The sequence below is a fragment of the Glycine max genome, chromosome 8 (genome assembly GCF_000004515.6).
Source record: "Glycine max cultivar Williams 82 chromosome 8, Glycine_max_v4.0, whole genome shotgun sequence".
Lineage (NCBI taxonomy): Eukaryota > Viridiplantae > Streptophyta > Magnoliopsida > Fabales > Fabaceae > Glycine > Glycine max.
In genome coordinates, this window is record NC_038244.2 from 4805802 (window position 1) to 4830432 (window position 24631).

Genomic DNA, 24631 nt, shown 5'->3' on the forward strand with positions numbered 1-24631 from the left:
GCATCTGATGACTTAACGCATGGTCACTTATGCCAGTTGAACTTTGCATGTGCGCTTTATGCGCATGTGCAGGCTTAGCGCACAGTCAATGTCAAAAAACATCATTGTGTTACGTTTTAAAAAAGAAAAAGAGAGAGAAACCAAGGCTGTACTTTGAGAGACCAAAATAAGGAGCTCGGACATAAGAGAAGAGGGAGAACTCACTCACTTGGGGACCCTTTCCTCCATTTTCTTCCACACTTCTTGTTTTCTTTGTCATGAGAGGCTAAACCACTCATTGGTAGGAGCTCAACAATCAAACACCCTTGATGTAATTATTCTAACTATCTATTTAATGTTATTTGGATATTATTGTCTTTTTTTGTGCTTAATATCATGTTTATGGTTTGATCACCCATGCTTATGTAGTGTTATAGGATTTATGCATTAGAAAATGTTTATCTCCTAAGAACTTGAAAAGAACATTTAAGTAATCTATGTTTTGGGGTAGAATGATATTATTTATGCATCTTTATTCTTAAAGCAAATTATTAGATGTAACTCTTAAGGGATTATGAATGAAATTAGATACTTTAGGCTCTTTCAAATGAGAAATCATGGTTAGGATAAGTTATTGGATGAAGGTAATAATCAAAATAACATTAAATAGTGAAAAAATTTTAATGTTGCATCAAGAGTAGTTCTGACATGTTGAGTCCTAACACGTTCCATAATTCTACTTTAACTCATAACTCACCTCCCGAATGTTTGTATTCTATTCGACCAATATCAAATTTAATTAATCCATTACTTAAAATTGAACATATATCAACTCTGAGTACAGTCAAAGTCCTTGTGGACTCGACACTTGGTTTTACTGTTTTAAAATACTACTTGGACGAATTGGTACAATAAATTTTTTTTATAAAGATTACAAGAGAAAAAAAATCTTTAACATGCAAAAAAAATTGAACATATTTATAAGATTTGTATCCTTTAACCAAATAATTTGATTATTATATATGAAATAAATCGTGTTAAAAAAAAGAAAAAAAATACTTATTTTGTGTGCATATTTAGTTATTGCTTCTAGCATAACAATTTCGTATTAATATCATATGATAAAAAAAGTTAGGTTAATTTTTTGGTTATCTAATTTATTATTTATGTTCAATTTGATCCTCTAAATTTTTTTGGATTTAATTGGGTCCCCTAATTTTAAAACCGATTCAATTTGATTTTACCGTCTAAATTAAATTAATGGTACTAAAAAATATATATTTTGTGCCGATTTAACATTATTTAGTAACCTATTCAGTAAAAAAAAAATAGGGAACGGATCCAACAAAAAAAACTAGAGGAACAAATTCAATTAAAAAATAAATTTAAAGAAATAAAACTAATTTAACGTAAAAAAAGGGTTAATTAAGAATTAAAAATAAGAAGATTTCCTTATCCTTATGCACAATCGAATGTGACCGTTGGTTTCAAAATTGTTAATTTGAAAAAACGAGGCAGAACTTCCATAACCAGAGAGGGCGTACCTTGGGGCCGCCATATCCAAATTCAAAATTCCACGCTCCACGAACCTCACTCTCACTCTCTTGTCAACCCTAACCTACCTAATCAGTCCAATTCCATTCTTCAAATTCCGAAGCCACGCACATCATGGCTTCTCGCAACCACAGCACCAGCGTAAGTGCTAATTTTTCATTCATTTTCTTGCTATCCAAACGGAGGAGCTTTACCCTCTCAACGACATCGTTTTCTTCTGTTTCAGAAAAAGGTGGGCCCCGAAGAAGCTTCTCTCGACAAGCGTCGCAGGATCCTCGGAGCTGACAAGATGGACCGACAGCAGGGCGGTAGTAGGGTCAGAACGCCGTTTTCCGTCGTCACCAACACCGCAGCAACGAGTGACACTGCCAATGCGGCCGAAGGCGCCGCTGTCGTCGTTGATTTCACGAAGGACGAGGTGGAGGCGTTGCTCAATGAGAAGAAGAAGGGGAACACCTATGATAATAAGGTATTTGTGATGTTCTTCATTTAATCAATCAGTCAATAAAAATATCACGTAGGAAGGTGGGTTGGATGCTTAAGGGTGAAAGAAAGAGAAGAGAAGTTGTGGGTTCGATTCCCTGGCTAACAAAACTAACTTTCTAACAAATTAACATTTGCTGATAAAAAAAATATCACCCTTTTTTAGGCATTCTTAGGTGATTGTTTGTTTGTTTTTGGTTTGTCTTTTGCAGAAAAAGATTGAGCAGATGATGGATCTTATTAAGCGCCTTAAGCTCTGCGTTCGGTGGTTTAAGAGAATTGAAGAAGGGTATATGCAAGAAAAGGAAAAGCTTCAATCTGAGCTAGAGACTGCTGAGAAGAAGTGCACTGATACTGGTGCGTTTTCTCTCTCTTTTGAGATTTTTTAGAATAACTTGGGTGGATATGTTAATATGCTATTGAAAATATAAATATCTTAAAAAAACTGTGTTTAGAAGCTTGCTTGCTATGATTTGTGTTGTATTTATTGTGTTGAGATTTGAGAAGGAGATGCTATTTGTGTATTGTTGTATTATATGCTGCGTGGCTAGCAGGTAGGTGTTTAGGTGAAGTAGTTTACTCATAAGTAGGGATGTTCTTTGACTTCATTCCTCGGTGTAATAATAGTCTAGTGATTGTAATTATTTGGTGATTGGTGATGTAGAAAGCTTGTTGAGGTTAATGTTTTTGTGTTAAGAGCTTTGTAGAAGAAATTGCTCTATTTGAATGACCCAATAGTTTTTATTTTAAACTATCTTGTTCGACTCTGTTGTCTCTAGATATCCACATCGTATCTATTGTTTTTGGTGGACAGTTCAAAAAATTCATGTCGAATTCGATAGAACAATTATTTTATTTTATCAACATATTTTTGTGTTTACTCAGGGACTGAGATGAAGAGTAAGATTGAGGAGTTGGAAGAGACTGTATCTGATTTGAGGAAGACAATTTCTTCTCTAGAAGAGAGAATTGTAAAGGAAGAATCGGATAAATTGGTAAGGTTGCCTGCTAGCTTTGTGATTGAATATCTCAAGAGATTTTACTTTATTGTCTGATGGCCTCATTTCCTTGTGGCTTCACAACTAGGAAGCAATTAATTCTTATGGTAAAGAAAAGGAAGCCAGAACTGAAGCTGAGAAAGTTCGGGATGAGAAATCAGCTGAGCTTGAGAAAGTTCGGGATGAGAAATCAGTTGCTGTGAAGAAGGTAATACTATGTTATATTCTGTATAAGTTAGTTATTGGTAAAATATCAAACTATTGAACTTTACCACCTGGTTATATGAAACTATCTGTTGCCCTCTTGGGTAAATTATGCACTATACTTAAAAGATGCTCATGTTTTCTGTTACTGTTGTTTGATTCCTGCAGATTTCCTCATTATCTTTTCCCTTTGAAACTGCTGTGTTTTGCAGGCCATTTCAAATGAGGACTTGTACAAGCGATCACAAGAGTATAATATGAGCCTGCAGCAGTACAATAGTCGTCTTCAGTCAGATCTTGAAACTGTTAATGAAGCCCATAAACGACTTGAAACAGAGAAAGCAACAATTGTTGAGAGCCTTAGCAATGTAAGAGGCCACAATAAGGCATTGCAGGATCAATTGGTGTCTCTTAAAGTAAGTTGTATCAATATATATATTTTTTCTCATGCTATGAAGTGTTTAATGATGTTTTGTCAATGGAGAATGTTGTTTCGTGAATTTTTCCTGTTAATTTTAAAAAATATTTAAAATCAAGTGGAATATGTGATCATTTTGAAAATTATTTTGCTACAGTGGGTGTGGAATGGAAGTGAATAACTGGATATTGGTAGCTTACCAAGCAGTTTATTGATGCCAATGTGCTGGCATTCTTCTTCAAGCAAGCACTTTAATTTTAGGTTGTTTATAATTCTTAAAATGTCATAACTAACCTTGTTGTGAAGAGACTGTTGTATATTACTATTACTATTATTATTAGCATTAATTCCCTGTTGTTATTGTGAGTATCTTGATAGTCTCTCTTTTGTGTGTTTGTTGCCTCTGTTTTTTACTCTTTTATTTTCTGTTTTCAGGTTTCACAAGACGAGGCTATAAAGCAGAAAGAAATTTTAGCAAATGAGCTCAAATGCCTTCGTGAAGAGTTAAAACAAATTAGAGATGATCGTGATTGCCAATTGGGTCAAGTACATGCTTTAACTGGAGAAATAGCAAAGTACAAAGAATATACAGGGAAAACATGTACACAATTGGATACGTTGATGATTAAAACAAATGCTCTTGAGGTTTGTTGTTTTGTTTTGTTCTGTTTCTACCTTTTATAATTTTGTTCTTTTCTTACATAAATCCACCGATTTATGTAATGTGGGGTTTCTTTATAGGAGACTTGTTCATCTCAAAAAGAGCAAATACATATACTGCAGCAGCAGTTGTTTGCTGAAAAGGAAAAGTTTAAGGTAATGCAGTTGGCTTTTATTCTTAACATGGAGCAGTGGCTTACCATTATTATTATTTTTAGAAATAAATGACAAAATGGTATTCGGTGATTTTTTCTTCCAGCGATTTAGTTTTTTGACAACTAGACCTGACACAAAACTTTATTTTCTTTCTGTTAGAATGCTGACTTATCTTCTTTAGAAACAAGAACAATGTTTGAAGAGCAGAAGAGAATTATCCGTGAACTACAGGATCGATTGGCAGATATAGAATTTCAAGTTATGGAAGGAGAGATGCTAAGGAAAAAACTGCACAACACTATCCTGGTATTGCTTGCTTTACATACACACACACACACACACACACACACATATATATATATATATATTTGTTTGGTGGTTACAACGTAAATCTCCACTTATACTATGATGTAAGGCATTACAGTTCAATGGTATCCGATTAATTTCTATTTCCAGGAGCTAAAAGGAAATATTCGTGTGTTCTGCCGTGTGCGGCCGCTCCTACCAGAGGACAGTACAGGAACAGACATGGCTGTTTCTTTCCCTACGTCAACAGAAGTGCTTGATCGGGGCATTGATTTGGTACAAAGCGGTATATAGACAAACTTCTTTGTCCCTCTCCGTTGCTATTGTATCTTATGAGTTTCATGTAGTATGCATGCTTTTTCAAGTATCATAATCCCATCCTTTAACGGTTAGCAGGGCAGAAGTACAATTTCACATTTGACAAGGTGTTTAATCATGAGGCTTCTCAGCAGGAGGTTTTCATAGAGATATCACAGCTGGTACAAAGTGCACTTGATGGCTTCAAGGTAATTTTTACTTTGCCTCCTTTTGGTTCAGTATGTGTCTGGCAGAACACGACACACAGGAAAATAGGTATCAAAATGGTTAGCAACAAGATAATATTGCCATTTGATAATTCTTGAATTTGAGTTCCTACCGAATTTCTTGGGTGCACTTTTGGTAAAACCAAAATTATGTGATTATTAGTTTTGGAATACTTGTTTTTGATTTAAATGTATGCAGTGCATGTGGGATAAGGTTAATGTTTTTATTGTTGTTGTATGTAGTGTATGATTGTCTGTTTTGCCCTTTATTATAGGAAGTGATCATTAATTAATAATTACTTTGGTTGTTGTTACGAATTCACTGTCCTCTTTTTTAGGTTTTTTTATTGAGTATAGCCTTATCTTTAGAAGTTCAACTATCAATGCTTGAAGTTCATATTCTTTAAATTTGTTATTTGTTATGAACTCTAGCCTAGTATTTTGTTCAAATAGGTGGCTTTGTCGACTACTTCTGACTTCATCATGCTTAATATCTTGGATGTTTTTGTGGCTTAAGACAACTCAAAGTTGTGTTTATACTTTATACCATGAAAATAGTTTCAGTCTTGAGATGCAGAACAGAAATGGAATGGATTATACCATTATAAGCTTGGCTTGCTGGGGGGTTTATCTTTTTGTTTCATATGTTTTCTTGCTTTTGTTTTTGTTGATTTGGGTTTAAACCATGTCTTGACACAGAGGGCAATGGTTTGTTATGGCAGGTGTGCATCTTTGCATATGGACAGACAGGTTCAGGAAAAACCTATACTATGATGGGTAAGCCTGATGCGCCAGATCTGAAAGGATTGATACCACGTTCTTTAGAACAGATATTCCAGATTAGCCAGTCTCTAAAAGACCAAGGGTGGAAGTACACAATGCATGTTAGTATACTTCGTCCTGATTTTCAATTTTCATGTGACCACATCTACAAATGGAAACTGAAAAATTTAATTAAATGTTTTCAGGTATCACTATATGAAATATATAATGAGACCATCAGGGATTTGTTATCATTAAATCGGTCAAGTGGGAATGATCATACACGAATGGAAAATAGTGCTCCCACTCCCAGCAAGCAGCACACTATTAAACATGAATCTGACCTCGCCACACTGGAAGTTTGTAGCGTGGATGAGATTTCCTCCCTCCTACAACAGGCTGCACAAAGCAGGTATGTGGTCTTAAGAATTTGGATCCTGCAAATCATTTCTCGCTTGAAGTTAATGCTTTGAATGAACTTTCTGGATGAACATGTGCAAGAATGCATGTTTTCTTCCACATGAATTTCAGATGACTTATTATTCCTTTTCAACTAATCAGTCTATGATATAACGAATAATATTAGTGTACTCAATTCAGTTAGAAATTTAATACTTATTATTGGTCTACAGTCCATATATAACTGGATCATATCATATTCATGAACAAAGAAAATAAGAAATTGTGGCACTGATTTTTTTTAGGTCAGTGGGAAGAACACAGATGAATGAACAGTCATCCAGAAGCCACTTTGTCTTTAAATTGCGTATAAGTGGGAGAAATGAGGTACATGCTTTTGTAATTCATTAGCATATTTTGTTACTGTTCTTTTGTCCTCCGGACATTATTTCCTGATGCACTTTTTTCTATTTTGTAGAGAACTGAAAAACAAGTGCAAGGTGTGTTAAACCTGATTGATCTGGCTGGAAGTGAAAGACTGTCAAGGAGTGGGGCAACTGGGGACCGGTTAAAGGAAACTCAGGTATCTATTTGATTTGCATTTCTGTGAATTTGAGCTCTCTGTCAACAATTCTACTTTTTTTTAATAACAGTAATTTTCTTTGCTGTCACATTCAGGCTATCAACAAAAGTCTCTCGTCTTTGAGCGATGTCATATTTGCTTTGGCAAAGAAAGAGGAGCATGTTCCTTTTAGGAATTCAAAGCTGACACACTTTCTCCAGGTTTGTTTACTGTTAAAATTTTCAATATTGTCGAATTGAGCAGGTGGTTCTTGTATTCATATTAAAAAGTAAAAATGTTACACTACTAAAAAATGTAATGGCATGTCTTGATATGGTGGCATTAATATGCTTGATCCGGGGTTTATATCAATTGAATAATCAGAAACAGTCATTGTTGGGCAAGATTTTAAATTTTTAAGTTCAAGTTTTATAAAAAATTTTGGGTAGTGTATTCTTGAATCATAAAGATTGAGAATAGAGAAATAGAATGAGAAGATTCGGTTTTGTTTTTGGGGTAATATTAATAAGCAGCTTCTAAAGTTTTTTTTTAAAGAGTAAAGTTAACTTATTTAAAACATTTTTTTATGTTTTTTAATTAAAAAAACTGTTTATTTTTTTAGAGCTTTTGTAGAATTGTGTTTGGCAAATTCTCCTTAAAGAAGTGCATAATAATTTACCTAAATATCGTAACTGTGGCCGTAGTTGGCTACTTGGCTATCATCTCCCGTAGTGTTCAACATTTGACTCCTGCTGCATATTTGTGAGTATCATCATGTTCACACAAAACTCTTTGTATAAGAAAACAACTAAGGTGAATACATTGCCTACTAGGGTTTGATTGTCTCCTCTTTATAGGCACAAAAAGCAACAGAATAAAGCATAAATTCATAATTTAAGATTCTAAGTGTCGAGTAAAGGATGACACTTATAACAATTTAGAGGATGATGGTTTCACTCAGGAATCAAGGATAAAACCAATCATTTTAACGTAATCTGCGATGGCAGTGTCCTATCATTTCAATTTCTGGTAATGAATGAAGTGAAGGAAAATGCTGCTGTACATATGCTACTCAACTTGATGGGTTCTTCTATGCTTACACTATTATATTGTTGAACACGGAAGATCTGAGTTTACTATTTGTTTTTACTTGTTCTTCTAATGCTCCTTTAACTTATATTGTATGCATGGCAGCCATATCTTGGTGGGGATTCCAAAACGTTGATGTTTGTCAACGTATCACCTGATCAATCTTCAGCTGGCGAATCACTCTGCTCTCTCCGCTTTGCAGCCAGAGTCAATGCCTGTGAAATTGGGATTCCACGGCGTCAGACTCAGACATCAACACGCTCCTCAGAGTCCCGGTTGAGCTATGGTTAAAAGAGAGCTCTTTCTTTGCCTGGCCAATACGCTTCATCCATGACCAACATTAATTATTTTATTTGTCCTGCTTTAGCAGCAGAGTGAAATATATATTCTTTTTGCTGCTGTGATAATTGTATGACTGTAAAATTTTAGAGAATCCAGCTTGTGTAAATTGGTTGTAAAGGCTTGTGTAATTTGTACCATTTAGATGTGACATGATTGTATTCACAATTTATTTAGCAGCTTGTTGATTCTAAATGAAATGAAACTCCACCGTTTGGTGGATTCTTTGCTCACAAAGCTCTTCCCATAATGTTAACAAAATGCCTGGTCCTTTTCTTTCAGCACCTGTTGATTCTAAATCAAATAAAACTCTTCACCGTTTAGTGGATTCTTTACTCACAAAGCTCTTTCCAGAATGTTAACAAATTCTGGTCCTTTTCTTCCCTCGCTATTTTGGGCTGAAACTCTGTTTTTGGCATCATTTACAAACGACAGCAGCAAAAAAGAGCCAAGAACAAGACAACAGAGGGACACTACAAAAAAGCCAACAGGACACTGGGGATGGGGCCGGGGACTCGATCTAGGCACAAAGAAAATTTACCTCGTATGTATCCATTTAAGGCTATCTTCGGGAATTTCAGTAAAGACAGATCAGAGTGGTTAATGATTTGCCCAAATTTTGACATGTAAAACGGAGCTCAACATCTTACCTGTGATAAGTCTATTTGTGAGGAATTATTTAATTTGACATGGAAGAATAATTATTTCACCGGTCATCTTTAGTGTAATTTTTCCTCCTAATTATATTTTTTCATCCACAAATTTTGAATTTTAGATTTTGTTTAAGGAAATTGAGTTCAATATCCCTTGAGCCAACAACTTATAAGTTATTTCATACATATGCAAGGTTATGTGTGTAGATAATTTATGTTGTTCATCGCGTGTTCAACATAAAATAATTGGTAAATAAAAGGAACCTTCGTAATTTGAGTCTAAATTTATGACTCACTAATTTTAGGACCATTTAATTTCAAGGATCGTAAGGACCATTTAATTTCGTGTTCAACATATAATTTTACTTTTTGATAATTCCTATAACATTCTGTATAGTGTAGAGGATTGAAACTTGGAAGACTGAAAACGTAGTTCTTCAACTTGGATTTGGATGCTGGTTCAATTATAACCTCTTCAATTTGCTCGATTTTCTTATTTTTATGGTCTTCTAACTCTTTACAGGGATGATTCGGCACGAAAGTGAGACTCTTTTCAACTGAATTTTTTCCTTGTAGACATAATAATCTCGTGATGAAACCAAAACCACACGTGTAAGGGATTTGAATTACATTTCTTCTTATTTTGACAAAATATGTCAACAGAATTTCTTTCAACAATGATGTCATCTTTTATTTACCTCTTTTTCTAGAAGTTGTTACGTGTTCTTGCACACGACATAAATCTGAGAATATCATAACAGCCAAAAGATGCTAGGCTTCCCTAGATACTAGAATGCAATCATATACTAAGGTTCCGTTGTTTACAGAAAAAGAGAAGAAATAAATAATAAAATAAAGTGTGACTCACTTTTACACTCTATTTTAATTCAAAACTTTCATCTCATTTCATTTTTTTCCACTCTAGCAAACTGTACCTGATTGAGCAAAATTGTTTTTCAACAGGGTAGTTTGAATCCCATGTATCTCCCTGATGTATAGTCTTTCCAAGTTCGAATGGCTCCGAAGCTAGTCATTAGAACAATACTTAAAGTCATCACTATGCTAACCGAAAATACTATTAAAGATGGTCTTCCATAGCTTTGAATTGCTTTCTGCACCACTAATAACCCAATTAGTGATGCAACAAAACATATTAGGGCCAAGATGAGGGCAGTCTCTATGTGATCCATGCCCAACAATAGGTATTGCAAGGCTGACATGGTGGATGAGAAGAAAACCATGAAAGAACATGTTGCTGCTGTGACCTATACAACAAAATAATTTGATTGCTTAGTCAATACCAGTTTTTCAGCCACAGCAGCACTATAATGATTACCGAGTTGATGGATTACACACTAGCCACTAATGCCTAATTAGCTTACGAGTTATGATCATCCTCTCTAGTCTAAGAAAAAAAAATCATGTATATTGGTGTAGAATGTAAACAAATCTCAACTAATTTCATCTTATTTAATGAAATCATTCCTAAACTATCCTTTATTTAATTCAGGTTTTATTTCCAATAACTCCTTTGATTCTCATGATATCAACTGCACAACCTTCAAAATGAAACAAGTTCCCAAAAATTGAAGTTTTCCAGCAATTAGCATAAAGGGCAGTTTAGGAAAGGGAAAAACTTAGATACAATACTTTAGATGTTGTTTGTGTTGTTCTCCTATTAGAATTAGAGTTTTATTTTGGTAATATGAAAAATAAAGATTTACATTAAAGGATTAGGTAGATTATCGAGATGAAAATTCAATTCAGATTGAAGAACACCAAAAATAACACCCAACATACCGAATCTAAGTTTTATTCTTTAGAAAATAAAGTTAATTAATATTCTAAAATCATCTTGATTTTTTTGTGTGTGCTTATATTCAAGACTGAACGATTATGATAATGGAACTTACCTCGGGAGCTATTCCAACATGTAGAAGAAGTGGACTTATCAGCATTCCACCACCAATTCCAAAGACACCACCCAATATCCCTGCTAGCAGTGCCATCATTGGAAAAATAAGCTTGTTTGATGGTCCATTTGAGGATAGGCATGAGTCCTGCATTGAATTTGATTGAATGAGTTTCTAATTCTTAAGCAACATTCAAGAACTAGTTTTCAGTGTATGATGTTTTACGAACCTCTTGCATGAGATTTTGGTCTTGATGGCTTTCTTTTCTATATACAATCCAAGCAGTGAAAAATAAAGCAAGAGGGACTTGAGCTGATGAAATAATCCAGTATCCCACACCACATGGCTCCATTGGAATGATACTCTATAATTTCATCAATTGCAATACAGGGTCATTCATCAGATGCATACATATATTATAAGACAAACAAACCAGAAAAAATAATTACCATCTGAAAGACTGAAACTTTACAGCAATTACATCTAGCAACTAGAAGAAAACAATGGTCTGCCCCTAGATTTTCGGCTACTTGTGTTCCACTACATTCCACCACAATGAAAGGGACTTTAAATCACAACAATAGAGGAAACAAAACACATTAATTCTCTTCTCACTTTTTGATACTAAAAAAACACAAATTTTCATCCAAAATCTATTAAGTTCTAAAATTTATTTTCAAAATAACTATTTTTAAAAATAAAATAAAAACAACTGGGAGATGTTTTCTCATATTCTTCTTATGTTTTCATCTTTGTCTACCCTCTCCCTCAATTGTAAACCTTTCTTTGTACCTTATACCACCCTTCACCAGCTTTCTGAGCAATATTGCATTTTGAAAACAAAAAATAAAAATTAAATGAAAATAAAACCCCCTCAATATTGAATTTGGTCAACTCAGGGACACAAATCTTGTTCTCCTGCACTCGTTGTTCATGCCAATCTAGAACATGTTAACCTAAGCATGTGGTTTAATAAATCTATAACATCACTATATAGCAATAAAAGGAGATATAAGGTTAGTTGGGTGATTAAGAAAGAAGGAAAGGAGAGAAAGATCACGGGTTCGATCCCTTCTGTTAAATAAAAACTAACAAACTAACAATTATAACATTTGCCTATAAAAAATAAAAAAAAAACTATATAGCCATAAACAAGAAAGAACAAAATCTAACCTGTCCATATTTGTTTCCACGAAGAAGATAGAGGGAGAAGAAAGAGAACCAGACCAAGAGTAAGACCACTAATTTCAACCAAGGAATCCTCACCCTTATATTTTCTTCAGGAACCATAACCTGTTCTTCAATACTTTTCACCTTTTCTTTTTCTTTCTCTACCTGAACTCCCTCTTCCCTTTCTTCAGAACTCTCATCTTCCAATAGTCCTTTTTCTAGCCCTTCAAATCCATCATTTTTCCTTCTCTCCTCTGACTCAATCTTCCAAAACACCACTCCACTGTTGCAGGTCTTTGAGGTAGACCAAGTTAGAAAAACAGCAAATAGCATGGTAATCAACCATTCTGGGAACACAAGGTTGCATATGACTCCAACACTCACTCCTAGCAGCATACAAGGTTCTGATAAAAGTGCTATGTCATAGTCAATCAATGACTTGCCACCAAGTTTAGGATTTGTGGCACGAAGGTTGCACATGACATTTGCAATTGACCCTCCTGTGACCATGAAAGCTGACAAACTTGAAGCTGTTTTGAGGTCTAGGCTAGCCACAATGGTTAATATTGGTATGAAAAGTCCACCACCACCAATTCCACCAGCACTAGATATTGAAGAAGCTATGAAACATAACACTCCTGCCACCACTATAGGGCCAGAAATTTGAATATGTGCCTCTTGCAACCCTTGTGCACCATTTCCCCATTCATATATTTTCTGGAGGACATGGTCAATGCTGAGGGAATTTGAAATAGTTTGTGCTTGTTCTGCATTACAAGGATTGAAGGAGATGAAGGTGAGAACCAAACATGTGAGGCTGAGAAGAATCCTCATTTGCTTCTGAGAGGTTCTAGCAATTTGTAAAGAGTATGAGTGAATAGCTGAATGGCCTAATGCCTTTATATAGGGATAAAGAGGGACCGGTAACAAAGCCTTTTTTGATGAGCAAAAAACAAATAGGGTCACATGCACAAAGAAAACAATGGTAGAAAAAAAGTTGAACAAAAGAAAATTGAAATTCTTAAGGGATAACAATGACATGTTAAGGGTAGGCTTCTTTTATATTGTAATTTTTTAAAATGTATTTTTACTATTGATTATTAGAGAATTACCTTGTTTTTATTTACTTGTTTTTTTCCTCTTTCCATTTTATTCGAAAAATGTTAAGAGCTAGTGATAGCAATGCAGCAGGTAACAACAAGGAAACAGGGGATAATGCAGAAACAAGCAGCAACAATAACAGGCCGAAGAGGGTCATTACGAAGCCCACTTGCAGGATTATGAGTGAATCACCAAAGCAAACCTCTGAGCAGTTGTATTGATAATCTCAGGCAGTTAATAAACTTTATTCAATAATTGATAGTGAAATCAAAAAAATTTGTTGTTAAAATCAGAAAAAAAGAATTTATTATTAATATATCAATTTGTTTAAATTTATTTGTTGAAAAAAAATATTTATTTAATAAAATGATTTTTTTTTTATTTTTTAAGTATGTCTGTCTAAACTATTTTTAGTTAAAAACAGTTTTTAACTTATTTTAAGAAATACAACTTATCTACTTCTTAAAAAAGAATTTATTTTAAAGTTATTTTTTAAAAAAATTTAAACAATCTTGCCCATTAATATTTCTCTGAATAATTAGTTGCACTAATTAATTTTTTTAAAAAAATTAATAACAAAAATGATGAATTTTTCAACAAAGTAGTATTATAAATTTAGTAATAATTACGTGCATATTTGGATAAAAGTAAGAAATTTTATGCACATATTTTATGCAAATCCAATAAATAAAAATAAAATAAAAGTAAAAATAAGAATTTTAAATTTTTAACCAAAAAAATACTTTTACTTAAAAAAAATACTTTTTCACCTAAAAATCAAACAAGACTTTTCCCACTTTGACCTCTGTAACACAACTTGCTATGAGGATATCCTAAAAGTATAAACTATAAAACAATGGGTGCACCGAAAAGACAATTTAAACATGTGGTTTGGGGGTTTCAAATTTATCAAATGGGATAAAATTTAAATTAATACTTTAAAAGGAATAAGTTAAACTACTACTTTTGAATTGAAATTTATAAATTATTTTATGATTTTGTTTTTCATTGAAGTCGTAAATACAACTTTAAAGTCATAATAATTTTTTTCTTTTGTATTTTTTTCCAAAAACGACTTTAAAGTTGTAATGTTTTTATTTTAAAATTATAAATTATTTTACGACTTTAATTTTTTAAAAATTTTAAATACTTTTTTATTTTAATTATTTAATAAATTAATGTATGTTTTCTTTTTTTGTTTTATTTAATATTTTTCATTTTTTTAGTAATGTTAAGGATTATTATTTGTTTTGTAAATTAAAAAATAATACAAAAGATTTAAATTTAAATAAAAATATTAAATGTACTAAATAATTCGAAGTGTCTCAAATTTTCCCCTCATGCCACCATTCGTTCAATTTAGCAATATATGTGGTTGCTCATTGTTTGAGTTATGTATTTATAATTTTTTTTAACCCCAAATTCTCTTGTTGTACATGCGAACAAAATATTCTAATATTTTTTATTTAAATTTAAGTCTTTTTATTATTTTCTAATTTACAAAACAATGATCCATAATATTAGTATTAAATATAGAAAATATTAAATAATTAAAACCAAAAAATACATTAACTTAATAAATAATTAAAATAAAAAACTATTCACAATTTTAAAAGTATGCAAAAAATTTGAAGTAATATGAAAAATAATACAAAAGAAAAAAACTCTTAAACCTTAAAAATCGTGTTTTAAAAAAAATAAAAGATTAAAGTCATAAATTTTTTTTACGACGTTAATGAAAAAAAGAAAAAATTATAAAATAATTTACTACTTTCAATCCAGAATTTATAGGTTATCATACAACTTACCTATTTTCGTGTGTTAATTTAAATTTTACCCATTTGATAATTTTTTTTAAAAAAATCCCCTTTTTGTGATTTGCCTGGTGTGGGGTGTCTGTCCGCACGAGTTTGAAGATGTAATTCTGATGTATAGACATTTTGATGGTGTCTCCATCACTTTATATTTTAAATTAAATCACTTGTTTTTTGTTTCTTTCTATATCTCACGGCATTTACGCTCCGAAGTGTCTAATTTAACATTTTGCTTGCGAGTTACCACCGGATGCTGCCTTTTGAATTCGGAGAGAAAAGAAGGGTAAAACAAAAAGAAAATAATTATATATGTATATATATTAATTCTATAAATTACCGAATTCTATTAAGAAAATAATTCCTCTCAATATATTTATTCTTCTATATACACAGATTTAGATATTAATTACCGAGAAACACATTACATTAATTGGTATGGTATGAGATTCTTTCAACATAATAATTCTAAATCTTTAGTATATAATTACATTAAATAATTGAAGTAAAATTTATTCATTTATAATAGTTTTATCATATTCGAATAAGGTTATTTCTAATAAAAATACTTTGGTTTTAAAAAAGAAAGATTTAGATATTAATTGAATTCTAATCATATGCTTTATTTTAAGAATAATTCTAGTCATATACTTAAAAATACTATTATCAGTCAACCAAACTATATATATATTATACTACATTATATTGATATTATTATTCATCAACTATACCACATTATATTCATCATGCTGGACGAATGACTCTGAGGTAGATAAAGACAATTCACAAATTAATGTCTTTAAAGTGCCAAAATTTTCAATTATTTAAAAGCTAAACTGATAAAGGAGGCAAAAGCAGGAGAGACACAGCCCTCCATTATATATGCTTGCTGATTTTTTTAAGCACTTCCAGAAAGCGATATTTAATTGCAGAAAGCCTCTTTTTCCCTATCAGCGTGCATGTCTTTCACTAAAAAGCCGAAAGTAGGAATAAGTCCTTGTACTAACAAGATTTTTGATGGGCTATATAATTAATTTGAAAGAGTTTGTAGAAATACGGGCATGTCATTAAAAAGTTTCAATGATTTTAACATTATTGTTTGTTAGTGATTAAACTTGTGTTATTTAGTGTTGAAAAGATATAATCAACTATCAAGTATACATGTGTGGCATTTAATTTATCAGAAAGAGGAGGATATCTGAGATATCTTTTCAAAGTTTGAGTCTATTAATTCATGTGGATTTTATATATTGTTTGATTTAATATGTATCGAACATTAGGCTAAACCAACCCTAAAGATATAATTTTATTTTCTTAAATATTCTTAAAGTTGTATTAAACTTAAGGTTTGTACTAGCTATTAAAGACACCTATCCCTATCAACGTCTCATCAATCTTCATTATAAATATCCACTGGTCCAAAATACTTCAATATGACCAACAAATTTTAACAAACCTTTTAATTTATTAATATATCTAGAGAATTCGCTTCTAGAGATATGCAATGTGTTTCTTAGCACACATCAAGTGACAAGCAAACACATAAACACCTAAGGGATTGGGGGGTTGTCAATTTTTAGGATCTAGACAAGATTTTTAACATTAGAATTTAATCCAAGTACCCCATACCTAATGGGTTGTATAAAAACTATGATAGGCAAGTGGAATAAAATTGCTAGAAGTTTATGTGAGTCAATATACAAAGTTTCAACTATTGGCTGCCACCAACCAGCACTTGGAAAGTTGGAACAATGTGGACTAGCACCGAGAACTGACAAGCAATCGACAGAATGTTTGTACACTAGCAATGATCATTCGTGCATATATAAAGGAGATAAGCATTGGGCATGCTGTGTGTGAGGATGGAAATTTTGTGACACTAAATGTAAATATGATTTGCTCTATTTATTGTAAGATTGATTGAACCCAACATAAATTAGTTGATTACCTAGGAGTAACTCTGAATTGACATATATAAGTAGTTTATGACTTCCACGATGATGTGCTCTAGGCCTTGCTTAGTTGCTCTAGTGCCCTCCCTTTCAAGAGTATAATAATTGGAAAAACTGATATCTTCAGACATCAATTTTGAATTCCAGTGATGGTGTTAAGGCTTGAGTTAGTTGTTCAATTTTTCAGAGTAGTTATTGGAAACATAAGAAGATGGGAAACTTAATATGGATCCAAAATGTTTCTCGCGGAACAATGATGATTAATTTTATTCTAATGTATCCAATCCTCTAAGTGGTAAGTCCAGCGATTTAATTTACTTGGGTCAGTCTCTTACTTCTGAAGTTATTGTCCAATTTAGCTTATTGTCCCCTTCCAACTTGAAATTCACCAACCTTGTCATATATATCTATAATAATGAAATCAATTCAATATATTATGTAAGAAAATATAAGGTGAGTTGAGTAATTAAAGAAAAAGAAAAAGAAAAAATGTTATAATTTGATTTCTATACTAAAAAAATTAATAATTGTTAACTAATATTTATCAATAAAAAAATTTAATGTATTTTCGTACTTAGGCATATTTGTACATAATGCTAGGAGAGCATATTAACAATTGGCAACTTTGTTTTATAGTTCTATTTCTTTGATTCTGGACGACTATTGATGATTTCTTATTGAAATGTCAATGATGTGTAGCTGGAAATGATACAATTCAGTTTTTTCTTCTTCAATCGGATTAGGCTTTTAAACAAAAAGTAGTTTCAATAGTGGATGTATTTGTACTAGCAACAGTCTTTTTCGGCTGTCTGTTCCTGTTTTTTTTTTTTCAATGTTTTTTTTTCTTTTACTATTTTCATTTCTATTTATTAGGACCTAATTACTTAATTTATCAGAATTAAAAAAATATTTATTTTATTTCGCTATAAAGTTGGTGACTAATTTTTTTAAAAAATATGACTGATTATTTTTTTAAGGTAATCGAATTAAATTCCATTCAAATCAACACCTTATTAGTAGAAAATTATTTAATTTAGTTAAACAATAAACATGTCCTAATTTTTATTTATATATATAAATTAAAACTATCAATTGCTATTAATATTTTTCTATTTTTTAATTGTTTGCTAGTATAATTAATTAATAGTATTTTAATCTAAAAGTAATTAATGCATATAATATTACGGGTTGATCACCTTGTGAAAAAGAACATGTACCAATTCTAATTTGCAGTTGGTAAACATGAATGAGGATAGTAATTTTTTTCTTCGGTTGTTATATTAAGATTTTACTTGCTATCTCTTAAGAAAAATAATTTAATATATATTATTGAGTCTTTTTTTTACAGGAATATTATTGATCCGATCTTACAAATAAGAAAATGTTCTTTCAATATTTTATTTTTTCTTTATTTTTTATACTTGAGAGAGGCTTATGTATAAATATTTGAAGGGGCAGAATAATGCCACCTGGACAACATAAATACTTATGTTCTTAAACACAATTAAAAAATATTTGATACAAAACATTACACCACTTGTATATGTAAAAAAGATTGCTACTTCATAATCTATGAGATTTAAGATTGCTACTTTATATTTTTTTATATAAAATTCCTTATATTAGGACTGTATTGTAATTTTCTTATTAAGAAAACATAACATTATACATTGCATATAAAATAAAAATTAAAAAAAAAATCGGGGAAAGGAGACATGGCTCCCTTCTAATACATGCGATAATGACCAAAAAATCTTCGTCCAAGTTATATTGAACTTAATCAACTCAAATAAGATTTCAAATTAAAGTTTTATGGATAAAAAAAATGTAATTAAAAAAAATCTTACTAAAAGTGATTAATCAAATTCTTCAATAAAGATTAATAATCAACTTTATAGATAAATATTAAGTATCAATAACATCTTATAAAAAAAATACATGAGATATGATATTAACGTGGGCTATACTTTCTACATATCACCTTTGATTGCGCCTGGTTTTCCCCCACTGAAATGGCTAAAGTGATCTTGAATTCCACTCCTCCTCCACTTTCTTTCTGCACGCTACTTTTTTTCATTTCCATTTCTCTCACACGCTTACACGTGTAATGCCCTATAATCCAATTTAAACACACAATAAAAACCGTGGATTGTTGATTAAACATTTCAAATTTCAACCATATAATAACTGTGCTTGACGACAAGGTGGACACATTCTGCGAATTGAAGGGCACAAGGTATGATGATAATAAACACAAAACGGGGAACGAAAACAATATATGAGGAATGGAAATCAGAAGGCAATAAGGCTTTACGTGTCACTCAACTCTCACACATGGGTGATGGGAATAATGCACTATGCAGATCTTAAAAAAAAAAGTTTTCATTTCCTTTCCTTCACCCGAACCCAAGCAGGGGAACCATATTTTTGTGTCTGTACTTGCCCAAAATTCTTATTTCTAAAAGAAATTGCCTCTTAAATTGTTTAGAATCGACTAGTCTCTTGATTGCAAGTTTCCAACTATTTGGTAACCTTCCCTTGTACATTATTCCAAATGGCATTGTCTATGGAAAAGCAATCAGTTGCATCTCTGACTTTGTTGAACTTCATTGTGGACTTCATTCTCTCTGTTACTACCGAAATCTGTTGATGCCAACACAACTATTAATCATTGCTAAAACTTAATTATAAGATATTGACATTGCAACTACAATTTATTAAATGGACATTCAATGCAAGTAGTATAATAATGTCATGAGATGATGAGAAAAGGAGAAAAGGAGAAAAGTTAGATGTATTTTTCTCTCTCTCTATCCATCACATTATATAACCAATTCTACTTGTATTTTTTTCTTTCTCTTTGCTCTCTCTCACTAGGCACAGTGATAGGAAGAAGCACCAATGATTACTGCACCATCACCATCTAGCCATAGGTCATAACAGAATCTGTTTATAGCAAATTCTGTTATGCAGTTAGTAGTGCAATTCTGTTAGAAGAATATTATTGTTACATGATTTCCTTCCACTAACAGACAATCATGAGTCATGTATAAATAAACACTAAAGGAAATAGAATGGGCAGAGAAGAATTATCAAGTATCAATTTAGTGTAGCTTAAGATAGAGTAGCTTAATCTTTTGTTCCTCAACACACAGAAATGATATTGGGTGATCAAATATGTTTCTAGCTAAATACCAAGAATCTTGAAAACGAAAGAAAATTGAATCAAGAGATGGGAGGCACAAATAAAGAGTACCTCTTTGAAAGCTTTCTCTTGCAAGTGTGGAGGTTGCAATTCGTGTGCGGTATGAGATTGAGTTGATGTCTTCCTCCCAAAAATGGAGCAAATATATTTCCGGAATTCTCTAGCCTTGTTCCGGTACCGCTTGTTTCCAAGATGCACAGTAAGACATATAGAGGACAATAACAGAAGTCACAGAAAAAGCATAGCCTACAGCAAGACCTTCCTTGAACATTGTCCTATACAAAGTTCACTATTATTCGTGTAATCAACACAAGCTAAGCCAAGGGGGAACAGTGGAACCGGCCATGATAAATTATTGTTGGCAAAATAAATTTTTCTAATCCTAGAAAGCTGCCCAAGTTGTTGTGGGATATCACCACTTAACATGTTGTCATCAAGTTTAAGAGTATTCGGGTATGTGCAGTTACCTAAAGTTGCTGGAATTTCCCCATTAAATTTGTTAAATGAGAGATCTATGGTGCTAGCAAAAGTAAGTAATGTGGATATATCAGATGGAATGGGTCCTGTGAGGTTGTTTATAAAGGAAGGTTATCAATACATTTTATTTTATTTTTTTAATACTTTTTTTTTATAGAAATATACTTAGTTGAATTTGTGTTTAGAAAGTGAAGTTACATAGAAATACATTTTATTTTTATTTTTAATACTTTTTTCTCATACATGTACATGAGAAAAAAGACTATTTATTGTAATAATATAAAATAATTTTATGTTGTCATTCAATAATAAATTAATAAATATGATAATTTATTAATTTTTATGATAATTACTTTAAAAGTCATATTAATAACAATTTATTATTAGATGTTAATGAAAAATATTTTTATATTATTAGTGCATGAATATTAATTTTTTTTATTAAATTTACAAATTATAAATTAATTAAGATTATTTTAGTAAAAAAATAATTAGAAAAGAGCCTTAAAAAAGACAAACAAAAAAATTATATATAAAGAAGAAGATAGTATTTGATTATCAGCCATCACTAGTTCCTGTTTTTGGGTTTGTTCTTCGGGCAGTTGACTTGAGTTTAATTTTCATTAATCTCAGTAGAAATTTTTTAACTGCACTTAACCTTAACAAGACACAATTTCTTGATATTCTTTCAAATCTATATACTTCTAGAGGTTAATTTGTCGATAGAGGAGATGAGTTAAGAAGATTATAGACTATCCGTATTAATATTTCAAAGTTAGCAAAAGGGATTATTTGTTTATAGAAGAAAAATTGAAAGAATAATGAATACTATAGTTAAAGTAGAGTCATGACTTAAAAGGTAAAAGATAATGCGATGAATATTACAAGATGAAATTTTAAATTTAACAGGATAGTCACACTTAGATGAATACCGAAGGAGACACACCATGAAACAAGTTTCTAGAGTAGTGAAAAAAAGCAATATATATGAAACTTCACATCTCAGTATATAAAAGGAGACACACTCTTGAATGTTAGATGAGTATGCCTGTTGAATTCCTTTATAGCTCAACAATTTCATCTACACTAGTAGAAGAACTAGATACGTTGAGTGTGTCAGAACCATCACTTATTCTATGTCGCTCTCCCCATATATCGATCATATAGTTATAAACTTCAAGCATCGTTGGTCTTTCATCTGGGAAAGGCTTAACACACTTACATGCAACTTTGATGAGAGTGTAGACCTCATTTTCAAAACCTTCCCCAATGAGAGATTCCTCAATTGCATCATAAAAATTCGATGGGTTGCCAGACAGGTTAGTAGCATTGTATGATGAACGCGACAACTCGTTAAATGTTTTCCCTGTGATTAGCTCAAAAATCAAACTACCAAAATCATAGACATCCTTCTTCCCATCACTTGCATAAAATATCGTGCTTGCACCATCCTCAATGTTGGGATTCATAAACTTGGCCTTTCCAAAATTGGATATTTTGGGTTCAAAATTCTTGTCTAGCAAGACACACTCCGAACTTATATTACGATGCACAACATGCAAATTGCAGGTATAATGGAGCCAGGATAAGCCTCTTGCTACCCCAAGAGCTATTTTGATCCTCTGAGGCCAATTCAATCTTGTAACTTCACTTTCTAAAGGATGCAACCATTTTGAAAGCCTTCCATTTGGCATGTGTTGGTATACCAGAATCCTCTCATTTCTTTCTACACAGAATCCAAGCAGGGGAACTATATTTTTGTGTTTGTACTTACCCAGAATTCTTATTTCCAAAAGAAATTCCTTCTTAAATTGTTTAGAACCAAAAAGCCTCTTAATGGCAAGGTTCGAACCATCAGTTAGCCTTCCCTCATACATTATTCCAATTTTCCCCATCCCAATGGCATTTTCTAATGAAAAGCAGTCTGTTGCATCTTTGATTTCGGTCAAACTCATCGTGGACTTCATTCTTTCCATTACTAGAGAGATCTGTTCATGTCAGCACAACTTTTAGTCATTGCTAAAACTTAATTATAATACATTAACCCCAATTTATTACATTCTTTTGGCATAATATCAATATAAAATATCTATCAACTTTATCAACTTTATTAATGATTAATCTTTGCCAAAAAATCTGATTAACAATTTTTAATAAAAAAAATAATCACATTTTTTTTATTTAGCAGACTCAAATCACATGTCTTACTTAAGAGACTCAACCCTAATAACCCTAGAATCAGCCACATGTTGGTTTACCAAATCTTGAAAATACGTAACTTAAAATTTATTAAGAATTCAAAACAAAATTGGGTCATTTAAGGGTAGCTTTACCATATTTGAGCCTATATTCACCAAATCTTGAAAACAAAGATATTTGAATCCAGAGTATGCAGGCAATGTTTGAGAAAGAGAGATGGATACTGGATGCTAAGTACGAGGGATAAAGAGTACCTCTTTCATAGCTTTATCCTGCAACTGCAGAGCTTGAAATTGGTGTGTGGGGTCAGCTTCAGAAGGTGTCTTCCTCCCTGAGATGGAACAAATATATTTGCCGATTTCTTTAACCTTATTCCAGTGGTTGTTGTTTCTTTTATGCTTTGACTGATGCCAAGGTTTACAGAGGAACATATAAAGGAAAATTGAAGAAGTCAGCGAAAAAGCATAGCCAACAACAAGGCCATCCTTGAATGATTGAGGGAAATCATCGCTTGAGCAGGGTGGCAAAGGCCCTCCACAAAGTTGGGTATTATTCGCATAAGCTTCAGCACTAGTCACGCCATCCCGGAACAAAGGCAACGGCCCTGATAAATTATTGTTGGCAAAAGAAATGTTTCTAATCCTTTGAAGCTGCCCAAGTTCTTGTGGGATATGACCGCTTAACATGTTGTTATCAAGTCTAAGAGAATTCAGGTAACTGCAGTTAGCCAAACTTGGTGGAATTTCCCCATTAAACTTGTTATTTGAGAGGTCAATGGAAGTAGCATAAGGGAGTAATGTGGATATATCAGATGGGATGGGTCCTGTGAGCTCGTTGTGTGAAAGGTCTAAGCCTACCAACGAAGAGCAACCCCTAAGGCCTCGTGGAAACTCACCCTTCAGACCCATGTTTGTGAGGTTGAGATTTAGCACTTTATTCTCCCCATGTTGCCAGCATTCAACACCAACAAATACACATATGTTTACGTCGTTGAACTTCCAACTGGAAAAGTAATCATGCGGGTCTTCCAAGGATTCCTTAATGGAACTTAAACAGAATACATCAGTGTCAGTACCGTGACCTACCATTAAGACACCCAGTAACAAGCCACACAAGAATCTCTCGATCACAATACTCCTTTTTATTTGGAAACCCATTTCGCTGCACGTACACATAATTTGAGCCTACATGAGCATGGAGATTATTGTGATGCATTCATTGAACATGTTTAGTGTTGGAGATTCAACATCAATCATGCAACCTTCTAAGAAGTAGAGCATTGGTAGTACTAGTAAAGTATTCACCATATATATTTTGTGAGGAGTTTGGCTTGATGTTATTATGAGTTTGAATCTTACTGGTGCCCGGAGCAGAGCATTAAATACCACCACAACAATAAGACTTCAGAGAAATATTAGTCAATGTGACACACCTAGATAACTTATTATTAACATCTCCTAAATTAAGGAAACTATAATTAATTCTAATCAAGTAATTATTGAATATATTTTTAACTTAATAAATATATATTTGGTTGTCTGTATTATTGGTTAGGATGATATGATGTGAAATCGAAGACTATTCAAAAGTCGTATCCACTCACTCCACTTCATTTTTTTATTATAAAACAAACGTGTTTTGACTGTTTCAATACGGAGTATGAATCAAGTCAAAGTCTCCACATTTAGTGGCGCAACTACACGCATGTGAGGGTAAC

At 32.3% G+C, this 24631-nt stretch overlaps 3 protein-coding genes across 3 annotated transcripts; 1 reads left to right on the plus strand and 2 right to left on the minus strand.

The window, feature by feature from the left end:
* Nucleotides 1–1424: 1424 nt before the first annotated feature.
* LOC100818140 (kinesin-like protein KIN-14C) lies at nucleotides 1425–8666 on the plus strand. Its single transcript, XM_003532528.5, has 17 exons — nucleotides 1425–1674; nucleotides 1760–2002; nucleotides 2229–2373; nucleotides 2902–3011; nucleotides 3103–3222; nucleotides 3431–3634; nucleotides 4072–4281; nucleotides 4378–4452; nucleotides 4612–4758; nucleotides 4909–5044; nucleotides 5155–5264; nucleotides 6005–6166; nucleotides 6251–6456; nucleotides 6749–6830; nucleotides 6922–7026; nucleotides 7122–7226; nucleotides 8200–8666. The coding sequence occupies exons 1-17, from the start codon at nucleotides 1648–1650 to the stop codon at nucleotides 8383–8385; spliced, it is 2373 nt and encodes a 790-aa protein (XP_003532576.1). The 5' UTR covers nucleotides 1425–1647; the 3' UTR covers nucleotides 8386–8666.
* Nucleotides 8667–9699: 1033 nt separating this feature from the next.
* On the minus strand, nucleotides 9700–13064 carry LOC100806202 (sulfite exporter TauE/SafE family protein 2). The gene is made up of 4 exons (XM_003530952.5): nucleotides 12173–13064; nucleotides 11229–11363; nucleotides 11000–11146; nucleotides 9700–10351 (listed from the first exon to the last, which is right to left on the minus strand). The coding sequence occupies exons 1-4, from the start codon at nucleotides 13001–13003 to the stop codon at nucleotides 10043–10045; spliced, it is 1422 nt and encodes a 473-aa protein (XP_003531000.1). The 5' UTR covers nucleotides 13004–13064; the 3' UTR covers nucleotides 9700–10042.
* An 8612-nt stretch (nucleotides 13065–21676) lies between these two features.
* Nucleotides 21677–24353, minus strand: LOC100819209 (probably inactive leucine-rich repeat receptor-like protein kinase At5g48380). Its single transcript, XM_003532530.4, has 2 exons — nucleotides 23169–24353; nucleotides 21677–22703 (listed from the first exon to the last, which is right to left on the minus strand). The coding sequence occupies exons 1-2, from the start codon at nucleotides 24087–24089 to the stop codon at nucleotides 21777–21779; spliced, it is 1848 nt and encodes a 615-aa protein (XP_003532578.2). The 5' UTR covers nucleotides 24090–24353; the 3' UTR covers nucleotides 21677–21776.
* Nucleotides 24354–24631: the final 278 nt, after the last annotated feature.

Bases quoted from the DNA above. Each gene is read 5' to 3' on its own strand.
- LOC100818140 (XM_003532528.5), top strand. From the start codon at position 1,648: ATGGCTTCTCGCAACCACAGCACCAGC. The intron at 3,223-3,430 runs GTAATACTATGT...TGTGTTTTGCAG, and splicing joins AATCAGTTGCTGTGAAGAAG to GCCATTTCAAATGAGGACTT. The intron at 5,045-5,154 runs GTATATAGACAA...AACGGTTAGCAG, and splicing joins CATTGATTTGGTACAAAGCG to GGCAGAAGTACAATTTCACA.
- LOC100806202 (XM_003530952.5), bottom strand. From the start codon at position 13,003: ATGAGGATTCTTCTCAGCCTCACATGTTTGGTTCTCACCTTCATCTCC. The intron at 11,147-11,228 runs GTTCGTAAAACA...AATTCAATGCAG, and splicing joins ACCAAAATCTCATGCAAGAG to GACTCATGCCTATCCTCAAA. The intron at 10,352-10,999 runs GTAAGTTCCATT...TTTGTTGTATAG, and splicing joins ATGTTGGAATAGCTCCCGAG to GTCACAGCAGCAACATGTTC.
- LOC100819209 (XM_003532530.4), bottom strand. From the start codon at position 24,089: ATGTGTACGTGCAGCGAAATGGGTTTCCAAATAAAAAGGAGTATTGTG. The intron at 22,704-23,168 runs GTACTCTTTATC...TGACATGAACAG, and splicing joins AGGATAAAGCTATGAAAGAG to ATCTCTCTAGTAATGGAAAG.